This window comes from Rhinolophus sinicus, chromosome 14 (genome assembly GCF_057876585.1).
Source record: "Rhinolophus sinicus isolate RSI-liver-muscle chromosome 14, RSI-T2T, whole genome shotgun sequence".
Taxonomy (NCBI): Eukaryota; Metazoa; Chordata; class Mammalia; order Chiroptera; family Rhinolophidae; genus Rhinolophus; species Rhinolophus sinicus.
Window position 1 is genome coordinate 99,539,259 of NC_142514.1, and position 18,935 is coordinate 99,558,193.

The 18,935-nt window shown below is 44.1% G+C and overlaps 1 protein-coding gene across 2 annotated transcripts in view; it reads right to left on the bottom strand.

The window, feature by feature from the left end:
* The window catches only part of POU2F3 (POU class 2 homeobox 3), a 98,797-nt gene that overhangs the window by 12,368 nt on the left and 67,494 nt on the right, over positions 1 to 18,935 (bottom strand). For both annotated transcript variants that reach the window (XM_074335329.2, XM_088791408.1), the window contains 7 exons: positions 10,475 to 10,579; positions 9,116 to 9,218; positions 6,780 to 6,862; positions 4,320 to 4,502; positions 3,748 to 3,889; positions 1,961 to 2,097; positions 290 to 451 (listed from right to left, as the gene is read on the bottom strand). In XM_074335329.2, coding sequence (XP_074191430.2) covers positions 290 to 451; positions 1,961 to 2,097; positions 3,748 to 3,889; positions 4,320 to 4,502; positions 6,780 to 6,862; positions 9,116 to 9,218; positions 10,475 to 10,579 — 915 coding nt within the window. The remainder of the gene's footprint in view (positions 1 to 289; positions 452 to 1,960; positions 2,098 to 3,747; positions 3,890 to 4,319; positions 4,503 to 6,779; positions 6,863 to 9,115; positions 9,219 to 10,474; positions 10,580 to 18,935) is intronic.

The following is an 18,935-nucleotide window of genomic DNA, read 5'->3' on the forward strand; positions in this document are numbered from 1 at the left end:
TTTCCCTTTCAATACTTAGACTTCTGCTGAAATGTCACCTTATCAGAGAGGTTCTTCCTGACCTCTCTATTAAAAAAGCATCTCCTAACTATCACTTTCTATCTTTTTACGCTTCTCTATTTTTCTTTATATTAGACATTTAATATACAGCATCTATTTGCTGATTTATTTACTGCATGCCCCCCTTAACCCCCAACCAGCATCTTCCCCAGGATGGAGAAGACTTTTTGCCCTCCAGGCCTCATCTCCCCCCAGTGTCTGGCAGACAGCTTGCTTCCTGGCCACTCACCAGATGTGAAGTGTAGATCGGTGATTTGATGGGTGTGGCCACAGGACAGTTGATTCGCTTCTCCTTTTGGCGTCGGTTGCAGAACCAGACCCTCACCACCTCCTTCTCCATGGATAACTGTTCTGCAATCATGGAGATCTCTTCTGAACTCGGTTTGGGGTTCTACAGAGACCAAAGGGATAAAGGGTGGTCAGGAGAAGAAAGGAATAGGGTCAAGAATTGTGGGTGGGGCACAGATATTCCAAGGAAGCAGGATAGAACAATAAATGGATCAAAAGCTTTAGAATCAGACCTAGGATGGAATACTGAATTTATTGCTTACTGTGTGTCCTTAGGAAACTTTCTTAACCTTTCAGTTTTATAATTTATGAAATGAGAATAGTGCCTACCATAAAGAATTATTGTGAGAATTACATGAGAAAATGTGTGTAAACCTCCAAGCACAAGGCCTGACACAGGTTCTCTTCTGTTACTCCTTCCTTCAGGACAAGCTCTGAAAAGAGGAGTCCATTGGTGAGTTATGTGGAGGCAGGAAGAATTCCCAGAACCCGTGCTCTCCTCAGTGTTCTTTCCTCATAACTTGTATGTTTCTCTTGTGGCATTGCTTCCTGCCCTACCTCAAAATAGGAAATACTAAAGCTAAAATGTGGAATCCATCAAGACTGAGGATATATATATATATATATATATATATATATATATATATATCACTCTCTTGTTCTGACCTTTCCCACACCCACCCAATCTTTGATCTCAGCCCCCTTTCCTCCCTCTTATACCCTCCCTTATTTTTGTTGCTCTGAGAAACCTAATCAGAAGAAAAAGCCAGATCTTGTCATCGTGTCAGCAGGATGCAGCTATCAAACCCTTGAACCAGATGCATGGGAGAATCTGCTGGAGAGGCAGCAGACCTGGAGGCCTGGGGCCCGCAAGGTTGAACTAGGCCATGGACATGTCCTTTAGGGACCTCTGTGGTATAGATACAGGCTCTGGAGGAATCCTGATTAGAAGCTATTTAGACCACACCTATTTTTCCCTTTTCTCTCCCCTCTCGTGGCATGGAGTTGGATATTATTAGTTTCCACATACTGGCTCAAGAATACGCTTTTGCTACCTGTTAAAAAAAATGTGTATAAAATGATGATAGGTATTTAAATGTGTCTGGAAGAAAGAACTAGAAGGAAATACATTTATATGGCACTTGATGGATTTTTTTCTTTCTACATTCCTATATTTTCCTAATTGTTTACAATGAGCATTTATTAGACTTATAATATTAAAAATACAAAACAATGTATAAAAAATAAAGAAATTATATACAATGCCCTGGCTTTGCTCCCTGTACCTCAGATGGGTACACAGCTACACCCTCTTCTGGGACCCTATATCCCATTCTTTAAATCTCCCAGTGAGAGGGAAAATGGGCCCCAAATACGTAGATGTCAGGGCAAGAAGGGTCAGTGGGGGAAAGAAGATTCTGGGACCTGAGATGAAGGGCAGACTTTTACTCAAACACCTGGGTGCATATAGATGGGGTGTGTCTTTGTTTTTTGACCCCTTCCCAAGGGCAGGTGTATGGTGGCTAGGGGTTGGTGCCAAAGGGCCTATATGTGCTTGCTAGCCAACCTATACAAGTTGACCCACCCGCTCCCACCTGGAGGAGCCACTCACATCTTGAAATCTCTTCTCCAGAGTCAAACGGATGTTGGTCTCAATGCTGGTGCGTTTCTTCCTCTTCCTACCAAACACTTCACTGAGGTTGGAGTAAGAGCTGGGGGTACTCACTGAGGAGTCTGATGGAGAAGATTCTGTCAGGAGGTGAAAAAGCAGAGGAAGCTCAAAGAAGGGAATGCACAGCTGGTACTGTCTTAATGGATTTTGGGTCCAATAACTCTTTGGGGTGGGTTCTACAGTGATATTCTCAGGGCCAGGCCTCTCCCTTCGAGCTAGGGGAACCAAAACAGACCAAGAGCACTGCTTCTCCTCGTCGCTCTGGGAAAAGATCCTTCCTGACTTCCACAGCAGTGCCTCCACTGTTTGTGATCATGGTTCAGGTACACCATCAGTGTGTCCGGGTGTGAGTGGGTACACGCAGAGCTCCTACAAGTAACACTTCGGAGTCTGTCTTTTATAAGTATGCCTGATGTGAACACCAAGTATAATTTGAACTGGAACTTTGAGCTAAAAGCAATGGTACCCGTTGGTAGAATGTTGGTGTTTAAGCCATTTTCTTTTCAGTGTAAGTGTTAGAGCTAAGGCTGTGTGATCAATAGGCAGGGATATCCCTTAAGAAGGATTCAGGTGTCAGATGGAGGATCACACTAGAAATGACCTATAAGGTCCTTTCCCAAAGATCCTAAGAACCTCTGATCTTATCTCTCACTTAAATACTTCAATAAAAGCCACAGAAGTAGGAGGGAGCTTTCTTGCCCCCTCACATGTTTCCATGTGGAAGAACTTCTGAGAGGGTAACATCCCTGGCTGTCCACCCCACCCTTTCCACAGTAACCACAAATCCACAATCCACAAGTATCTATTGAATAGAGCCCAGCCCTGGCACTGGATCCTCTCCTTCCTTCTCAGCTAGACCAGTGGTTCTCAATTGGGTGATACTGTAGTACCACCACTCCCCAGGGGACATTTGGCAATATCTGGAGACATTTTGGGATGTCTCGACTGGGAGTGGGTGCTACTGGCATCTAGTGGATAGAGACCAAGGACGCTGCTAAATATCCTACAATTCATAGGACAGCACCCCAACACCAAAGATTATCTGGCCCAAGGTATTGATAGTGCCATAGTTGAGAAACTCTGTCCCATGGTATTTCTTGACAGCAAACTTCCATTCATCATTCCAAATATTTGTTCCTTAGCTTATGTCCTTGACCTGCTGGAATGCCTCCCTGGCCACCACACCTGAATGAATTCTCCTACAAACCCCACTCCTTCTGTAAGACTTTCCTGACCAGTCCAACTCACAGTAACTCCTTACCCTCTGAAAACCTACTCGAGAATTAGCCAGATAAAGAACTTCTGTTGTGTCTACTGCCTCCTCCTCCCAGTGAGACTCTAGAGAACCCACTTCCCTATCCCTCTGACCAAGACTTAGTCCAGAAAGCAATCTTGGATCTGCTCTGCAGACCAAACCTTTGTCTTTGGTGAACTGTCTTGAGGTCTAGGTTGGGTAGGTCTGGGTTAGGGAAGGGAATGGGTACAAGTCTTCATGGCCACAGACCTAAAGCCATGTCCTCCACAGGGCTTTCTCAGTAATTAAGCTGACATTTTCATCTTCACTAGCCTGTCTCCTGTGTCTTATTTCTCACTTGGTTTTAGACTCAGGAGGAGAACAAAAAGGTATTATGTATTGACTGCCTAAAGCCCCAACACACACAAGGCAATAGGCCCTTCCTTGTAGAATTCTCTAGGGCACCATCCATCCTCGTGTCCCTGAGGCCTACCTGCATCGCTCAGCCACTTCTCCAGCAGTGGCTTGAGCTTGCACATGTTCTTGAAGCTCAGATTGAGGGCCTCAAATCGCGAGATGGTGGTCTGGCTGAAGTCGTTGCCATACAGCTTTCCCATCGCCAGCCCCACGTCTCCCTGCACGTGGGGTAGAGAGGGAGGAAACTGGGAGACAGGCTCCTTCTCTTCTTGGTCTGCACCCCCCACCATCCTAGCACCAATCATGTACCCAGTGAGCCTTCAAGCACCCACCTATTGCCTTGGTTACTTTCTAGGTTTTTTTTTCCCTCTAAGATGGAGAATTGTTTTATTTCTCTCTGCAGACTCTGAGTGGGCTGTACCCACATGCCTGGCCCCTTGTATGGCTCTCATTTCTCTCCCCTCCACCAGCAATACCCTCAGTTTCCTTACAATTGGCAACTGTGTCCTATTCTCAGGGAACATAGGGATACAATGGGCTTGCCCCACAGCACATCAAACCTCAGCTTGCTTTTGAAACCTGCACTTGGGAAGCCCAGTTTCCATTCACTCAACCCAGTTTCTTCCATTACTTCCCACAGAACCAAACCTGTGTGAAACCCAGCTTAATGCGCCTCTGCTTGAAGGTCTTGGCAAACTTCTCCAGCTCCTCCAGGTCACTAGGCTCATCAGCCCCTCCAGAACTGGGTAAATGCTTGGGCACTGGGAGATGCTGGGACCCTTCCAGGTGAGGTTCTAAAGAGGATCCTGGCAGCCCAGAGCGCCCAACTGCCTAATAGGGAATACAAGCCAAGCAGATATACAAATAGTCAACAGATCACATGGCATTTTCTGATATTTCACACTAATAGGCTCACTTATAGGATGACCGCTCCCTGGCTACATTAGATTCCTGTTTTTTCAATGGCATGGAAGTGGAAATTGGAGTTTCTAGGAAGGGATAGCAAACACCTAGAACAGCTGGGTAGAAACAATAGGAGTGTGGGACTGGGAGGTGGCCTTTCTGGGTTTTAGTTTATGACTCACTATTTGATTCTGAGCAGGTATCTTCCTTCTTTCAGTTTCCCACCATAAGAGGAGCTAGCAAGGTTGTTTACAAATATTTCAAAAACAAATCTCAAGACAAGGAAAAGGTTGTTTGCTTTGCCTGTTTTTTTCCACAAAGTAAAGTTACTGAGGTGTTCAACAGGCATTAACTGAAGATAACAGAGGACATATGAGACTCATTACATTAATAGAATTTCCATACAATTTCAAACTCTGTGACTGCCATTTTACTTTCTAAACTATCATTTTCTTTCATGAGAGTGTTTTTTGTTTTTTTTGTGTTTTTTTTTTTTTTAATCAAAGGCATTCCAGTGCTATCCAAATGCACTTTGATTTCATTTGTGATTCTCAGGAGATATTGTTTCTTTATTTTATTTTCATAGAAAAAACGGACCATTAAACCTAGAATCCGTGTTGTACCCATTTGGGATCAGGAGTGAATTGAACTCATGATGACACCCGTCATTCCACAAAGAAGGAATGGAACCCAAATCAAGGGTTCCAGGCATTGTGTCCAGTGCAGGGGCCACCACCCATCATGTGGGTAATGTGACCTGAGCCTACCCTCTCCTCTCTCCTGCCCAGTTTACTCTTTCCCTAGACTGGGGTTAACTTTACTCCTCTCTTCCAAGATATTCAGATTTACCATTAAGATAGTCATCCTTATGATGAGGAAGGTAAAACGACCAGAAAGAAGTTACAGACTCTTTTCCCCGATGATGGGTCTTTTAGAACAGAATGATTGAAACCATTGTGGGTTCGGTCCTGTTTTGCAGGGAGGGGGTGGCATAGACCAGATCCTCAGGACAATGCCTCGATCCTTTTTGAGCCTTCCTTTTCATTAATTCATTGTTTTTTCATCTGACAAATACTGAGTGCTTTGCTAGACCTTCTCCTTCCCCCTACAGATCCAATCAGATGCCAAATTGCACTGATTCAACTTCCCCAAACATCTTCACATTTATTCCCTCCCCTCTATTCTTAATTTTATGACCCTAAGCCAGTCCATTATTACCACTGTCCAGGATGATCTTAATAACTTTCTAAACAGTGTCTCTGCTTCTGTTTCTCCCGGCTCTCATATTATAAGACGTAAGAGCTGATCTTGAGGAAAGCCAGCAGGTGTTGCCTTTTCTATTGGCCACTAGATGGCACCTTCCTTCCACATGTCTTCAATGGACTCTCTAGCCTTCTAAGGCCAGGACCCTTAGTGATCCATGGGGATCTTAGCATAGAGGAGGGACATTACGATCTGTGCAATCATTCCCAACTCTTCTGCACATCCATTTCTGCAGTCATCTCATGCAGCTGTGCAGGTTATTAATTGTGTAGATAGGGGAGGACTGGCAGCTACAATAAAGCTCCTGCTACTCTTGCCAAGCCATACACCCTGACGTGAGGCAGCATCTTAGCCAGAGGAAGAGGTGCCTTTTTTCTAATTGGCAAACAGGTGCTGTGTAGAAACAAGGCAGCTCTGCAAATGACTGCTCCTGAAAGATCTTAGTCCTGACCCGCACATGTGCCCACTGCAGGAGGCAGTCTAGAATAGTGGGTCTTAAGTGGGCCCAGAGATAAGAGCCACTGGCTTTGTGCTCTCAGAACATCAGGCCTATGGGACTCTGGTCTTCCCCGGGCTTGTGAGCGCCCAGGTAGAGCTGGAAGTCACCTTGGCATCCCTGCAAAGTGAGCTGACCTCTGGTTCTGAGATGAGTGATGCTAGGTCCTGATCTGGGCTAGAGAGGAGTTCCTGTATTATGGAGCAGGCTAGCCCAGGAGCTGAGATCTCTGGGTTCTCTTTCTGGCTGTACCAGTGATATTGGGTCAAGCATTTCCCCTGGCAGTGGCGTAGATTTTCCCATGTGCCAACATGGCTAATCCCCTGCTATTTCCTTTTTCCAGAGGGGTAAGTGCATCATCAATGGATTGAGGGAATACCAATGAGCTTAACTCTGTCAAGAACCAAGACATTTCTAGAGGAAACAGAAAGAATGTGGTTGTTTACCTGGGACACCAGGCCAGGTCCAGTCTGTGGGAGCAAGAGAGAGCTTTGTTGCTGTGGAAAGGGGAGAAGATTTGGCTGCAGACCTGGGTGAAAGGGGAGGGACAAAGGAACAAACGAATAAAATCCAGGCCATCTGAAAGACATGCTCTGCAACTTTGGAACCATGATAACTGTCCCCACCCTTGCTACATAATCAGGTCCCTCAACCCACCTCAAGCCCTGTGGAGAGGTCTCCACAGGAACTGCCAGGCATTGCCACACACAGGTGGAGGAGAATCAGACACAGAGATAAACATATGTAAACAGCAGTCCCCAAACCAGTCCTTCTGCTTGCCTGTCTGCCTGGGGTGGTGCAAAGGCTGAGGAGGGTCAAGACAATCTGCTCTGGGAACTGATAACCAGAGCTGGAGAAAACCAAGAGGGAAGGAGATGCAGAGGTGACTACTAAGAATTCAAGCTGAAGCTGGGAATTTCTATTTTGCCTGCAGAAGTTGTTAAGACAGTTACAAAAGCCTAGCCAAATCTGTAAGGATATCAAAACAAGTGGATGAGGCTATACAGCTCCAAAGGGCAGTGGACCATTGGGTAGAGGCTCTTGGCAGGACATCTTATACTTGGGAGGAAGGTCTGAAGGAGAAGAGATCAGGGGCTAAGCATCTGGAAATTCTATCTGGTGATATGGACTATACCTGCTCATTGTATTGCCTAAGGACCACTTTTTCCTTACCTCTCCAGGAAAACTGTCCATGAAGGGCTCTGCCTGGTTGGTGGTTGTGACAGTGGCCTCCCTCCAGGAAGGGACACAGCCAGGAGCTCTCACTCTCACTGTGGGGAGGAGCCATCAAACTACCAAAGCAGACAATGGGGTGGGTCACCCCAATCACTCAACAGAGCAGAACCTTGGGGTCTCTGTTGGGGTCACTGATGTACAGCATCTGCTGATGCTGACCTTTATGCTCCTCAGTCTAAAAAAGTCAGGACTTAATTTTTTCTTATTAAAATAAATGGGCAAGAACCCTGTACTGGGAGTCCAGAGGCCTGAGTTCTAATCGTAATCTGACATTTATGTTGTGCTTGGAGTGTACAAAACCTTTTCGTATGTATTATTTCAAATAACCCTCAATAACCTTGTGAGGTAGAACTTTACTATTTTTCCATTTTTATGGTGGAGAAAATGAAAACTCAGAGAGATTAAAGTAAGTTTCCAAAGGACACACATTTAGTAACTTTTACCAGTGAGATTTTCTGATTCCAAATTTTGAATTGGTTTTTTGTTTGTTTTTGTTCTTTGCCCTGAATCATACGTTGGCCTTATTTGTTATATGCCTGGGCCAATTTCACATCACTAGCTTCCATACAGAAACTGAATTAAGTGTTATCTCCCCTTTCTTATTCCAGGAGTATGATATATATATATATATATATATATATATATATATATATATATATATATATATATATATATATATATATATCATATATATATGATTTAGCCAAAATAAGTACTTAAAGGTTCAAATATGTTCTCATTTATCATCATAGTAATACTCTAAGATGCCTTGGAAACTAAGGATAGGGCCTGTAATTTGGGAGGGTGCTAAGGAAAGAAGACACAGTTCAATTTTGTTTGGATTCTAGAGCTTATACTTCTTCCATCACTTTTGGATTGACTTGGTGGAAATAAGACCGGGAGAAGCAGTACTGTGATGGCCAAGAGCATGGTTTCAGACAGACTGTTCTGGACCTTTCTAGTAGGTCACCATAGCATACCTACTGCACAAGGTTATTCTGAAAAATAAATCAGGAAAATCACTCAGCAGAGCTCCTGGCATATCATGCTCAAGAAATGTTAGCCATTGTTATGAATATTCTAATTCCTTTGCTCTTGTCCAAGGAGGTATTCTCTGGTAACAATTTCCCAGCCAAAGAAAACCTGAAAACCCTGTCTACAGCCTTTGGGTGGCACTGCTGCTCTACCCAAAGAGAATCATAGTAAAGCATCTGAGGGGTATTTCCAAGGAATTGCGACTTGTCTGTACTGCATTTCCCAAGGAGTACCTCCTTCCTTGGACCACCCCAGTTCTGTACCACGCTTATACCTTCAGTCTCAAGTGGCCATGAAATTGAGGAAGATAGAGGAGAAGCAGAGAAGGAGACTCAGACCAGAGGGGGAATGACAGGGTCCCTTCCTCAGGCCTTGATGTGGAAAAGCTGGTCTTAATACTACTAGAGGGCTAAGCTACTCACCCATATCTCACATTTGGGCTTCCTCATCCAGTAAGCAGCAGCAGCACTTTACTGAACTCGGTCTATATGGAAAACCCCAGGGTTCTTACCTTGCTGCCCAGGTTGGGTCTGAGATAGCAGAAACTGGGATACAGATTGTAAGTGTCCAGGAACCAGTACGAGCTGCTGGAGGGGATGGAGGGAAGTCATATCCTGGATGTGGGGAGATACAAACATCACAGAATTTACAAGTTAGGGGTGTCAGCTCCATCTGTCTGTTGCCCGTCTGTCCCTTGGGTCTCCAGACTCTAAGAATTTACGGACAGTGACCTTATCTTATGCCTCTGTGTATCCCTACTGTCTGGCACATAGTAGCTACTCCATTCATGCTGGTGTTATTACAGCTCAGCCAAGCAGTGCTGTGCAACTTATTGTCACTTAAATCTTGCCTTATTATTAAACTTTTGTGTGTGTCAGTCCTGTCTCCCAGCTAGACTATAAATTCCCTGGGACACAGACTAAGTATTACCCGTCTCTCAGAAGTTTACCCTAGAAACAACAAGCAATCCTAGTTGTCCTTTGTTGTGTTGTTTTTTTTTAAACTCTCGCTACTTCATTATGCTAAAAGCCATGGCTTGGACATTTTCTGGGCCTGAACCTTTCCTGGAGGAAGATGACAAGTTATTAGTTCTTAATATAACCAATTTGATTAAATAGCAAGTCCATTTCCCCTGGGTTCCTCCCACCAGCCCAGGAAATGGAAATACCAATCCCAGTACTTGGAGGCATCTGAGAGTCCTCTGTGATCTAAACCTCCAGGGCTCTGTGCCCTCATGTACCTTAAGTCTGTGCAAAAATAAAAGATTTGGTAAACTCTTGCTGAATGAAGACGTGAAGGAATGGATGCACATTCTAGTGTGAACTATGACTGGACAAGGAGCGGCTCTTTCTTCCCCAGGTGATCCAGACAAAGACAGGGCTCACCGCATGGACGTCCTCTCAGACATTGGTGGTTAGTGTTTCAGGATCTCTTTCCTCCCTGCACCAGCACTCAGTTCTAGTTTGGCTTTGATGTAAAAACTTGGGGATGGAGAGTGAGCCCATTGGGGACAAAAATTCTCTATACTTGTATCAGTAGCTGTCATTATAGGGCTCCTTTGAATGTGGCTGGCTAACACCAGCCCCATAGCTGCTAGGTCTGTCGTTTTGGCAAGCTTGCCTCCTTTTTATCCCAGATAGGTAGAGACTCACATAACTAGCCAGGCTTCACTTTGAAGAGAACTGTTTTGTAACCCCACCCCCATCCCAGGCCTCTAATCTCTTTCTCACATTCCCCACAGGGGATTCTTTAGACCAATATAGATTCACTGAGTGCCAAGTCTAGAGGTCAAACCTTTTGCAGAAGGCTTGGATTAAACTCGCTGGCCTACAGAGAATGTCAGGACTCCCTGACATGAGCTGGCATTTACCCCAGACATTTGGTTTCCAGATGTCATGGCAGGTCCTTGACTCATGTGGCATGGCCCATGCGCGAGGGTCTGCTGCAAGGAGTCACTGAGATCCTCAGTTTTAATCTGTAAGTGGAGGCAGCACAGTGTCAGTTGTGGGCATCCCCAGGCTAACAGAAAAGGAAGCTTTGAGGAGAACAAGCAGGAGATGAGTGATAAGCCCAGGGAGGAAAGAGCTAGCACAGAGCCTGCCAGGCTGCAGCTTGATTTCCCCGCCTGTGTGTGCCTTTTAGGCCAGGGCTGCTGGTAGGAGCCAGAGCTGAGTGGCCCTCTGGAGTACTAATCTGCAAGATGGGGACTCCACTTAGATCTGTCATTCCTAAACACCATTCTAGGGGCTGTGCTGATACATAGTGTAATTTATGCTCTTCCACATTGAAATAAGAAAAAATAAGGATACTATAGTGACTTGAAAATTTTCTTTTCTTTTCCTTTTTTTTTTTTTTTAATTTATTGGGGTGACAATTGTTAGTAAAGTTACACAGATTTCAGGTGTACGATTCTGTATTACATCATCTATAAATCCCATTGAGTGTTCACCACCCAGAGTCAGTTCTCCTTCCATCACCATATATTCGATCCCCCTTACCCTCATCTCCCACCCCCCACCCCCCACCCCCTTACCCTCTGGTAACCACTAAACTATTGTCTGTGTCTATGAGTTTCTGTTTCTCATTTGTTTGTCTTGTTCTTTTGTTGTTTTTGGTTTATGTACCACATATCAGTGAAATTACATGGTTCTCTGCTTTTTCTGTCTGACTTATTTCGCTCAGCATTACACTCTCAAGATTCATCCATGTTGTCACAAATGTTCCTATATCATCTTTTCTACACATTGGAATACTATTCGGCGGTAAGAAAATTTTATTTTAAATCTGAGATGATCTTTATTTCTTGGAGGGAATATGTTAAAATTCCTTTTATGAAATGATGGTGATCCTAAATGATATTTTAAAAACTTCCCACCTCACAAAGTGCAAAATTGGCAACCCTTAATCAATCTCCCCCATATTCTGGTTTTTATTTTCCCAGTTCACAAAATCCCAAAGTCTGGGAACCACTGATCTGATAGACCAGCTTCCCCTCCATCCCCCCTTGTTTTTCACACCTTCCTGTCCAATGCATGCTAAGCTACCACTGCAGCCCTCTTTGCCTGTGTGGCTTTGGTGACCATCTTTGCCTGTCTCCCTACAGGCAGGGACATGTCTCCCTCATAGTCCCTGCTGCAGTTGTAGCCTGAGGGGTCTGTGGTAGTTTCCAAATTTTCTCCAGGCTCTACCACTCTTCAGTGACAGCACCAACCACCCACTCATGGGTTTCCAGGTGTCCAAGAGCAGGGCAGGAAGCACTACTTGTGCCCACCTTTCCACCCACCCTGAGAACAACTACATACCCTCTTGCAGCTTTTCAGGAAATACATGGGGGTAGGGCAGCTAAGTGACTTTGAGTTCATATAATATGACTTATAAAAGACATTGAGGAGATCCTCTGATGGAAACTCTTGGCCATAGATATCCTGGCTTAAACCATTTTCTTGGTCTACACTGAGAATGTCACTGAGATCCTGGAATCTTTCCTGTCGGTATTAGTTTAACCCAAGTTAAAGGTTCAGAATAACAGCTATACTTATGCTTAATCCCTGTGAAAAAATGGTGCTTTGGATCACTAGAGAAAAAAAATCCCTTTGGTTGGAGAGTTAGGAAGATCCTATGAAGTGACATTAGAGACTGAGAAGGAAGCTGATGTCCTAAATATGGTGTCTTGCAGATAATGGAAACCTAATGCGTGTTAATCGAATAAAAGACACAAATGGAACCCATCTTTCCATAGTCTCCAGGGGGACACAATGAGGAAAATAATGAAATGGGAGCTAGACCTTATTTCTATTCCTAACTCTAACTTACTACTATGTAACCTTGAGCAATCATTCAGCCTCTATGGCACTCAATTTCCTCCTCTGTTATATGATTCTACATGATTATTATTCCCCTTTCAGTCCTAAAACGAAATTACAAATTACAATTCACTAGTGCATTTGGCAGACTGAGCTAGTCCAGGCTGCTGCAGTGTTCTTAGATGGAGATCTAGAAAGCACCAAGAAGCCCTGGCTGCACCGAAATTGGTAAGAGGATGCTTCTTGTATGGACAATTTTTACAAATCATTCCTCTCACCTAAGGAGACTATTCTGGAGCCTTGGAAGCACAGAGGAGGAAGGAAGAGAGAAAGAAGTAGCACAGTGGGCACAGAGAGTAAGGCTTTCTGAAAACTCGAGAAGCACGGCCACCAGGTCATGATCTCAGCACAACCCCAATCCCTGTTCCCCAGTGCCCCTCAGCTCTTCCCACCCACTCTTGGCATCGCTGTTTAAGACGCTCTGGTGTCCTAATTCTTCCCCCAGAAATTGGAATTTTCACAGCCTAAATTACAGAGAAACATTTGTTAGCAGGTTTTCAAAAGCTAGAAATAGAAGACAAACTACTTATTTAAAACCATCAACAACAAAAACCTTAAGCCTTGTTCTGAGAGGAAGTTTTACTTAAGCAAAGCCTTTTGGCCAGCCTCCCCTCCCCACATCACCCTTTTGCATCCCTCACCCCAGAGAGGGATAGGTAAGGCAGGATGAAGGAAGGGAGACGGGGGAGAACTTGGAAAAGTGGAGCTGGTGGAACCACCTTGGGCAGTTTGGCCTTGCTCCAGCTTGGAGGCAAGTGGCAGGGCTCCCTTAGAGACTCATTATGCTCAGTGGAGAGATAAGGAGGGGCAGCTATGACAGAGCTTGAAAACATGTGCTTTGCCTCCAACCTGAGCACTATCTGTTAGAATCAGTGCCAGGTCTTCCTGCAACACTTAATTTCAGAAACAAGAGCCATCATAAAAGAAAACTCACCCTTTCATCTGCTTCCTGGATCAATTGCCCCTCAAACTCTTTTAGGGGCACTGCCCACCTCCCAGTTCTGAAAATGAAATGCCTAATAGCAGAAAGTTCCTTTGGGTGTTAGTTAGTCTGTGGTGTTCTGTTATTCTTCTGAGTATTTTCTTTGCCAACCTTTTACTCCTTTATTTTTCATAATTCATTACCCCTTGGGCGTGTGTTGCTGACAGTAACCCCCAAAGAAGACAATCCTAAACAAACCAAAGTGAAGGACAATAATGGAGACTTCTTTTTCTATGGCAAGTTCTAACATTTCTGCTTTGGTCGGTGGGTCTCAGACAGAGCAGAGTTGGAATAAGAGGGAAGCAGATACAGCATCAACTCACTCCCTGTAGCATACTTCTCAGAAAGTGGGCTCAGAAACTAAGAAATTCAGAAATAAAGTCCTCCACAAATCAAAAAATCAATTTTACAGCTGTCGAATGGAAAAGATTGGAGCCTTTCCAGGCAACTGGGTGTTGGCTGTGGATCTGGTGAGATAGAGAAACTTCTGTTGGATCCTACTGACTTCTAATGTGAGAACCGGAGGCAAATTGGATGAAAACCCAATTTCCCCTGTACTTGTGAAAACCCAACCAAACCCACAGTCTGCCTGGAATCGTGAAGATTGTCTCCAGGGTCCTTTTGGTGGTTCTTCTCACGCAAGTGGAATATTTCTCCAGACTCTACTTGAGATGAACTAATCCCTGGGGACATGGGCCACCACAGAGAGCTCTGCCCTGTCACCGCCACTGATCATTCTATCCATATATTAGACAAGGTTTGTTAGCTTAGGATCTTCTCCACCCACTGTACTGTGCAAAAGGTATTACACTGAGTTTGGGCAGTGACCAGGGAGGTAAAAAGGTCTCATGGGTGATTATCTTTTCTAATCCAAGTGAACTGTTTGACATCACCTGCTTTAGATAGCAGTAGCCTCATTCTGGAAAGAGAGAGCCCCTTCTAAGGATCTGGAAGCCCTTCACACTTTCCTTACTTGGCTTCATCTCCCAACCAGGAGGTGTGGGGACAAGTGTTTACCTTTCTATCTCATGGAGGCCCAGAGAGCTTGAAAGATGGGTATAAAGTTATATAACTAAACACTGGCAAAACTATGACAAAGGAATGGTCCTCTGACCCTCCCTTGGTGCTTTTTCTGCAAAACAATACTATAAACCTTCCAGATAGAAGAGAAAATAGATGATACAAGATGAAGAAGATGGTGTCCTGGCCCCCGACACACCTGGACTTACTTACTAACCAACTGTTTTAGGGTCATACGATTGGGTGTGAGGGGACTGGGTATCATCCTTAGCCCCCTCCCCATGACATTTTTACCTGGCTTTCTCTGGGGGAAGAACAGCCCTACACTAATGAATATATCACTGGTGATGAAAATGATCAAAGCTGCTGTCCCAGTTGCGTAATTCGTTTGTGGAAAATGTTTCATAAACATTTCACAAGAAGGAGGATTTCAAAGCATGAACATCTCTCAACCTGCCTTCAATTACAGGCAAGTTTTTTTTCTTTTCTTTCTCTTCCCCCCATAGTTCCCCCCCCACACACACACACACACATTTCTGCCTAGCATTGAGGAAGAGTTTCTGTTTTGTAACTGATTTATAAAGGGTTGGAAAACATGTTGTTCATGAAAATATCCTAAAAATTTATCTCAAGTGGTGGAATGGGGAGGCAGGTAACTCATCTCAGGTGAAGAAGGCTGAAAACTATCCAAGAGGTGTTGTCTGGATTTTCGTTTGGAGGACTCTCCTTGCTCCGTGGCTTTTGGCTGTTCTTGGTGAGCAAGGTTCCTGCCTCTTTAGATACCTCTGGAAGTGTCTGGAGAGATGGCCTCAGCCAGTCCCTGGTCTCTAGACAGACCTATGATAGACCAACCTAGATGCACCTTTACCCATGCACACTGGGATCTTCTCCCCGACAGGACCAAACTTCTAGACAAAGGAGTGATGCACAACAGGAGACATGGGGCCCTTTAATAAACTAAAGGCTCCTCAGGAGGCTGGGGCCACTTGGAGTTGCTACCTCCTGAAAAGAAACTTCCCAGAAAAAGCATCCTTTTTTTTTCTTCTTGCACCTACTCTGGAATTGCAACAAGCTTATCAGTCATGTTATTTAATGCTTTGACTTCAGTTCTTAGGACATAGCATTGCTAGTGCTAACATATATGAGAGAAATCCCATTATTTTAAGCCAATAAAAGTTTTCTTCTCCTTCTAGAATGTAAGTCCATGAATTCAAGTTTAAAAATTCTAGGAAAGGGGTTGTGCCCTCATCAAAGACACATCCTCACAAATATTTCATGGTGCAGAGGAACTGAACAACTTTAACCATTGTATTACTTCATGGCCCTCCTGAGATTTCAGCAGCAACCCCTGCAGTTTAGGAGGTGGACTGATGGGAGTTCTCTCTTTTGATCCTGATCCCCTTTGAATCAGAGTCTTCTGATTCTTCTGGTAGAGCACAGAACTACTACTGTCTTGGGAGGAGTACCACATAGAACTGTCGATTTGCCCTCAGAGAGGGCTGTTCTGGCCCCAAGTAAGTGAAATGGCAGGAAGTAGAGGGTACAGTAGGGGGTACAAAATGCTGAGCATGGTCTTTGAATCAAACTCTGAAAACCGTTTCTGAGCCCAGTGGCTATTCTTGGGAAGTGTCTGGTGTATGAATGCAGTTTGTCATCACAGTGGGTTCTTCTGCATACACCTGGGCTGCCTATCATGGAAGGACTCTGCTGCCCTTTACAGAGCAAGGGATGATTAAAAGGAAACATGACACCCAGGAATAAGCACAGAGCTCAGAACCAACAAGGAGACCTGACTTTGGGTTGCATCCCTGCTTCTAACTAGTTGCATGATCTAATATCAAGTTACTTTACTAATTTCTCTAGGCCTAGATTACTCCTTTACATTAGGAAGGAAACGGACTAGATGGAATCTACTTGAGAAATGTATAATGTGTAACAGAGAGAGTAGGAGCAGACTTGTGAGTATGTAAGCATGCTTCCGGTATCACTAGGCCCATTTACAGATGAAAAGACAGGCTTGGGGATGTTAGGGAACCTGCTTAAAGTCACACTGCTGGTAAACAATAGAACTGAGATTTCCATCCAAATCTATCTGCACATGGTTCTACACAAACCTAACTCTCACTTCCTGTTTGTGATGGAATCACAGAATCATAGACTCTTCAAGGTAGCTTAGTGCACATTGTACCCGATGCACGGCAGACATTCAACAAGTGTTGATTCTCTTCCTTCCCCGTTAGAACTGGAAGGAAATGTAGTTATCACCTGGTCCAAATGGTTAATTTTACAACTATGACTCCTAAAGACCAGAGGGGGGAAATAACTTGCTCAGTACAACACAGCTAGAATCGCAGCCAAGTCAGGCCTGGAGACCAAACCAGGGCCAATTAGGACAGATCTCCTAACTCCCCACCCAGTATTTAGTCCATTACATTGCACTGCAGCCTGGCTTCTGCCTTTTCTTTCTATCACTTCAATGTTATTGCCCTACTCGGACTCCTGTAATAACTCTAATCACATCGCTCTCATGAGATTCAATCTCAGTCAAGAGAAAAGTCCCCACTCAGAGTTCTCAATTACACAGGGTAAGGTTTAGTTACAGTCGAAAGACACATCTATTTGATTTGATAACATAATGTACTTGTCTTGGGAACCAGCATCGTGTATTTCCTTGACTCTCACATGTATGCATTAACTCCAGCAGTTGATATTTGTTCTTTCCCTCCTTTGTTATGAGGAAAATCAGTGGGGAGGGAAAAAAGAAAAAACTCAGTCATGCCATGAAATCCCCATCTCAGTGTATATTTTATTAATGAAAATTTCTAAAGGAAACTTATGAAAGAAAGGGCAGATGCCCTGCTCATCCTGGACACACACACACACACACGCACACACACACACAGAGCACCAACTTGTGGTTGTGGTTGTGAAGAACTACACAGGTTAGTTCCATGAGCATCAGCTCAAGAAAGAGAGAAAGTAATATGTTTTTAGCACTTTAGAGATTAAAAAGCACTTCCAAATGTATAGTCATTTATTCTTCATGATAATTCAATGTGGGAAACAATCTTATCAAACTGTTTTTGTAGATGTAGGAACCAAGACTAGGAGGATTTAAGTAACACATCCACTGTCACACAGCCAAGAGGAGCAGAGCCTGACTTTCCACTTGGGTCTTTGGTCTTCAGACTCTGCCGTCTTCTGCCTATACTACTTGGTGATGTAGTCCCACTGGGCTCCCACCCAGAAATGTGCTACTGACACATTTCTCCTCTGTGTGCCGTTTGTTTTCACATATGGTGCACACTTGGTGTAAACATTTCCACAAGTGTAGTATGGGAATTTCACATGCCTGTGAGGCCTACATAATTATTGAAAAGTCAAGTTTGCAACAAATCTGAAGTGGATTCTCTTTTGCATTTCCTGGGTGACTGCTTGTGACCTGGAAGCCTGTCACCGAAAGTCTGAGATTGGTTATAAATGCAAGTAAACAATTTTCCCTGGTAATTTTCATCTTTGGGAACAGTCTTTTAGTAAGGGTAAGGTCCTTTTCTTTTGTATTCCCATGGCACCCCAAAGTGAGACACCTCTTATGGCCCTATGACCCCAGGTCTGCTCTGACAGCAGTGGGATAGACAGTTTCCCATGTAGCATTCTTTAAACATAGATTTCCTCCCCATAAAGGTCCCCTTCCCAGTTCAGTTTAGTTCAACAAACATTTAGTATGCACTTCTTGTAAACCAAGAGGAACAAGGTACACAAAGATTAATAGGGACCTCCCAGATCAATTAGGAGATGGCAAGATCACCTAATAAGCAATACTTACAGCGATCAGAAGTATGTACAGTGGTAGCATGGAAAGACTGCGATTCTCTTTATCAGGGCAGAATACAGTTAGAAAAGGGGGAATGAGATAAGGAAATCTCCAAAGAAGAAAACTCCTTCTGAGCAGCCCAGGGGAGGCAAAGAAGGGCATGCCACACAACGAGATACCACCTCACCCCAGTCAGAATGGCGATCATCAACAAGACAAATAGTAACAACTGTTGGAGAGGCTGTGGAGAAAAAGGAACCCTCATACCCTGTTGGTGGGAATGCAGATTGGTGCAGCCGCTATGGAAGGCAGTGTGGAGGGTCCTCAAAAAATTAAAAATAGAATTCCCATATGACCCAGCAATCTCTCTCCTGGGTATCTACCCCAAAAATCTGAAAACATTTATCTGTAAAGATATATGTGCTCTGATGTTCATTGCAGCTTTATTTACTATTATTATTATTATTATTTTATTTATTGGGGTGACAATTGTTAGTAAAATTACATAGATTTCAGGTGTACAATTCTGTATTATATCATCTATAAATCCCATTGTGTGTTCACCACCCAGAGTCAGTTCTCCTTCCATCCCCATATATTTGATCCCCCTTTACCCTCATCTCCTATCCCCCTCCCCCCTTACCCTCTGGTA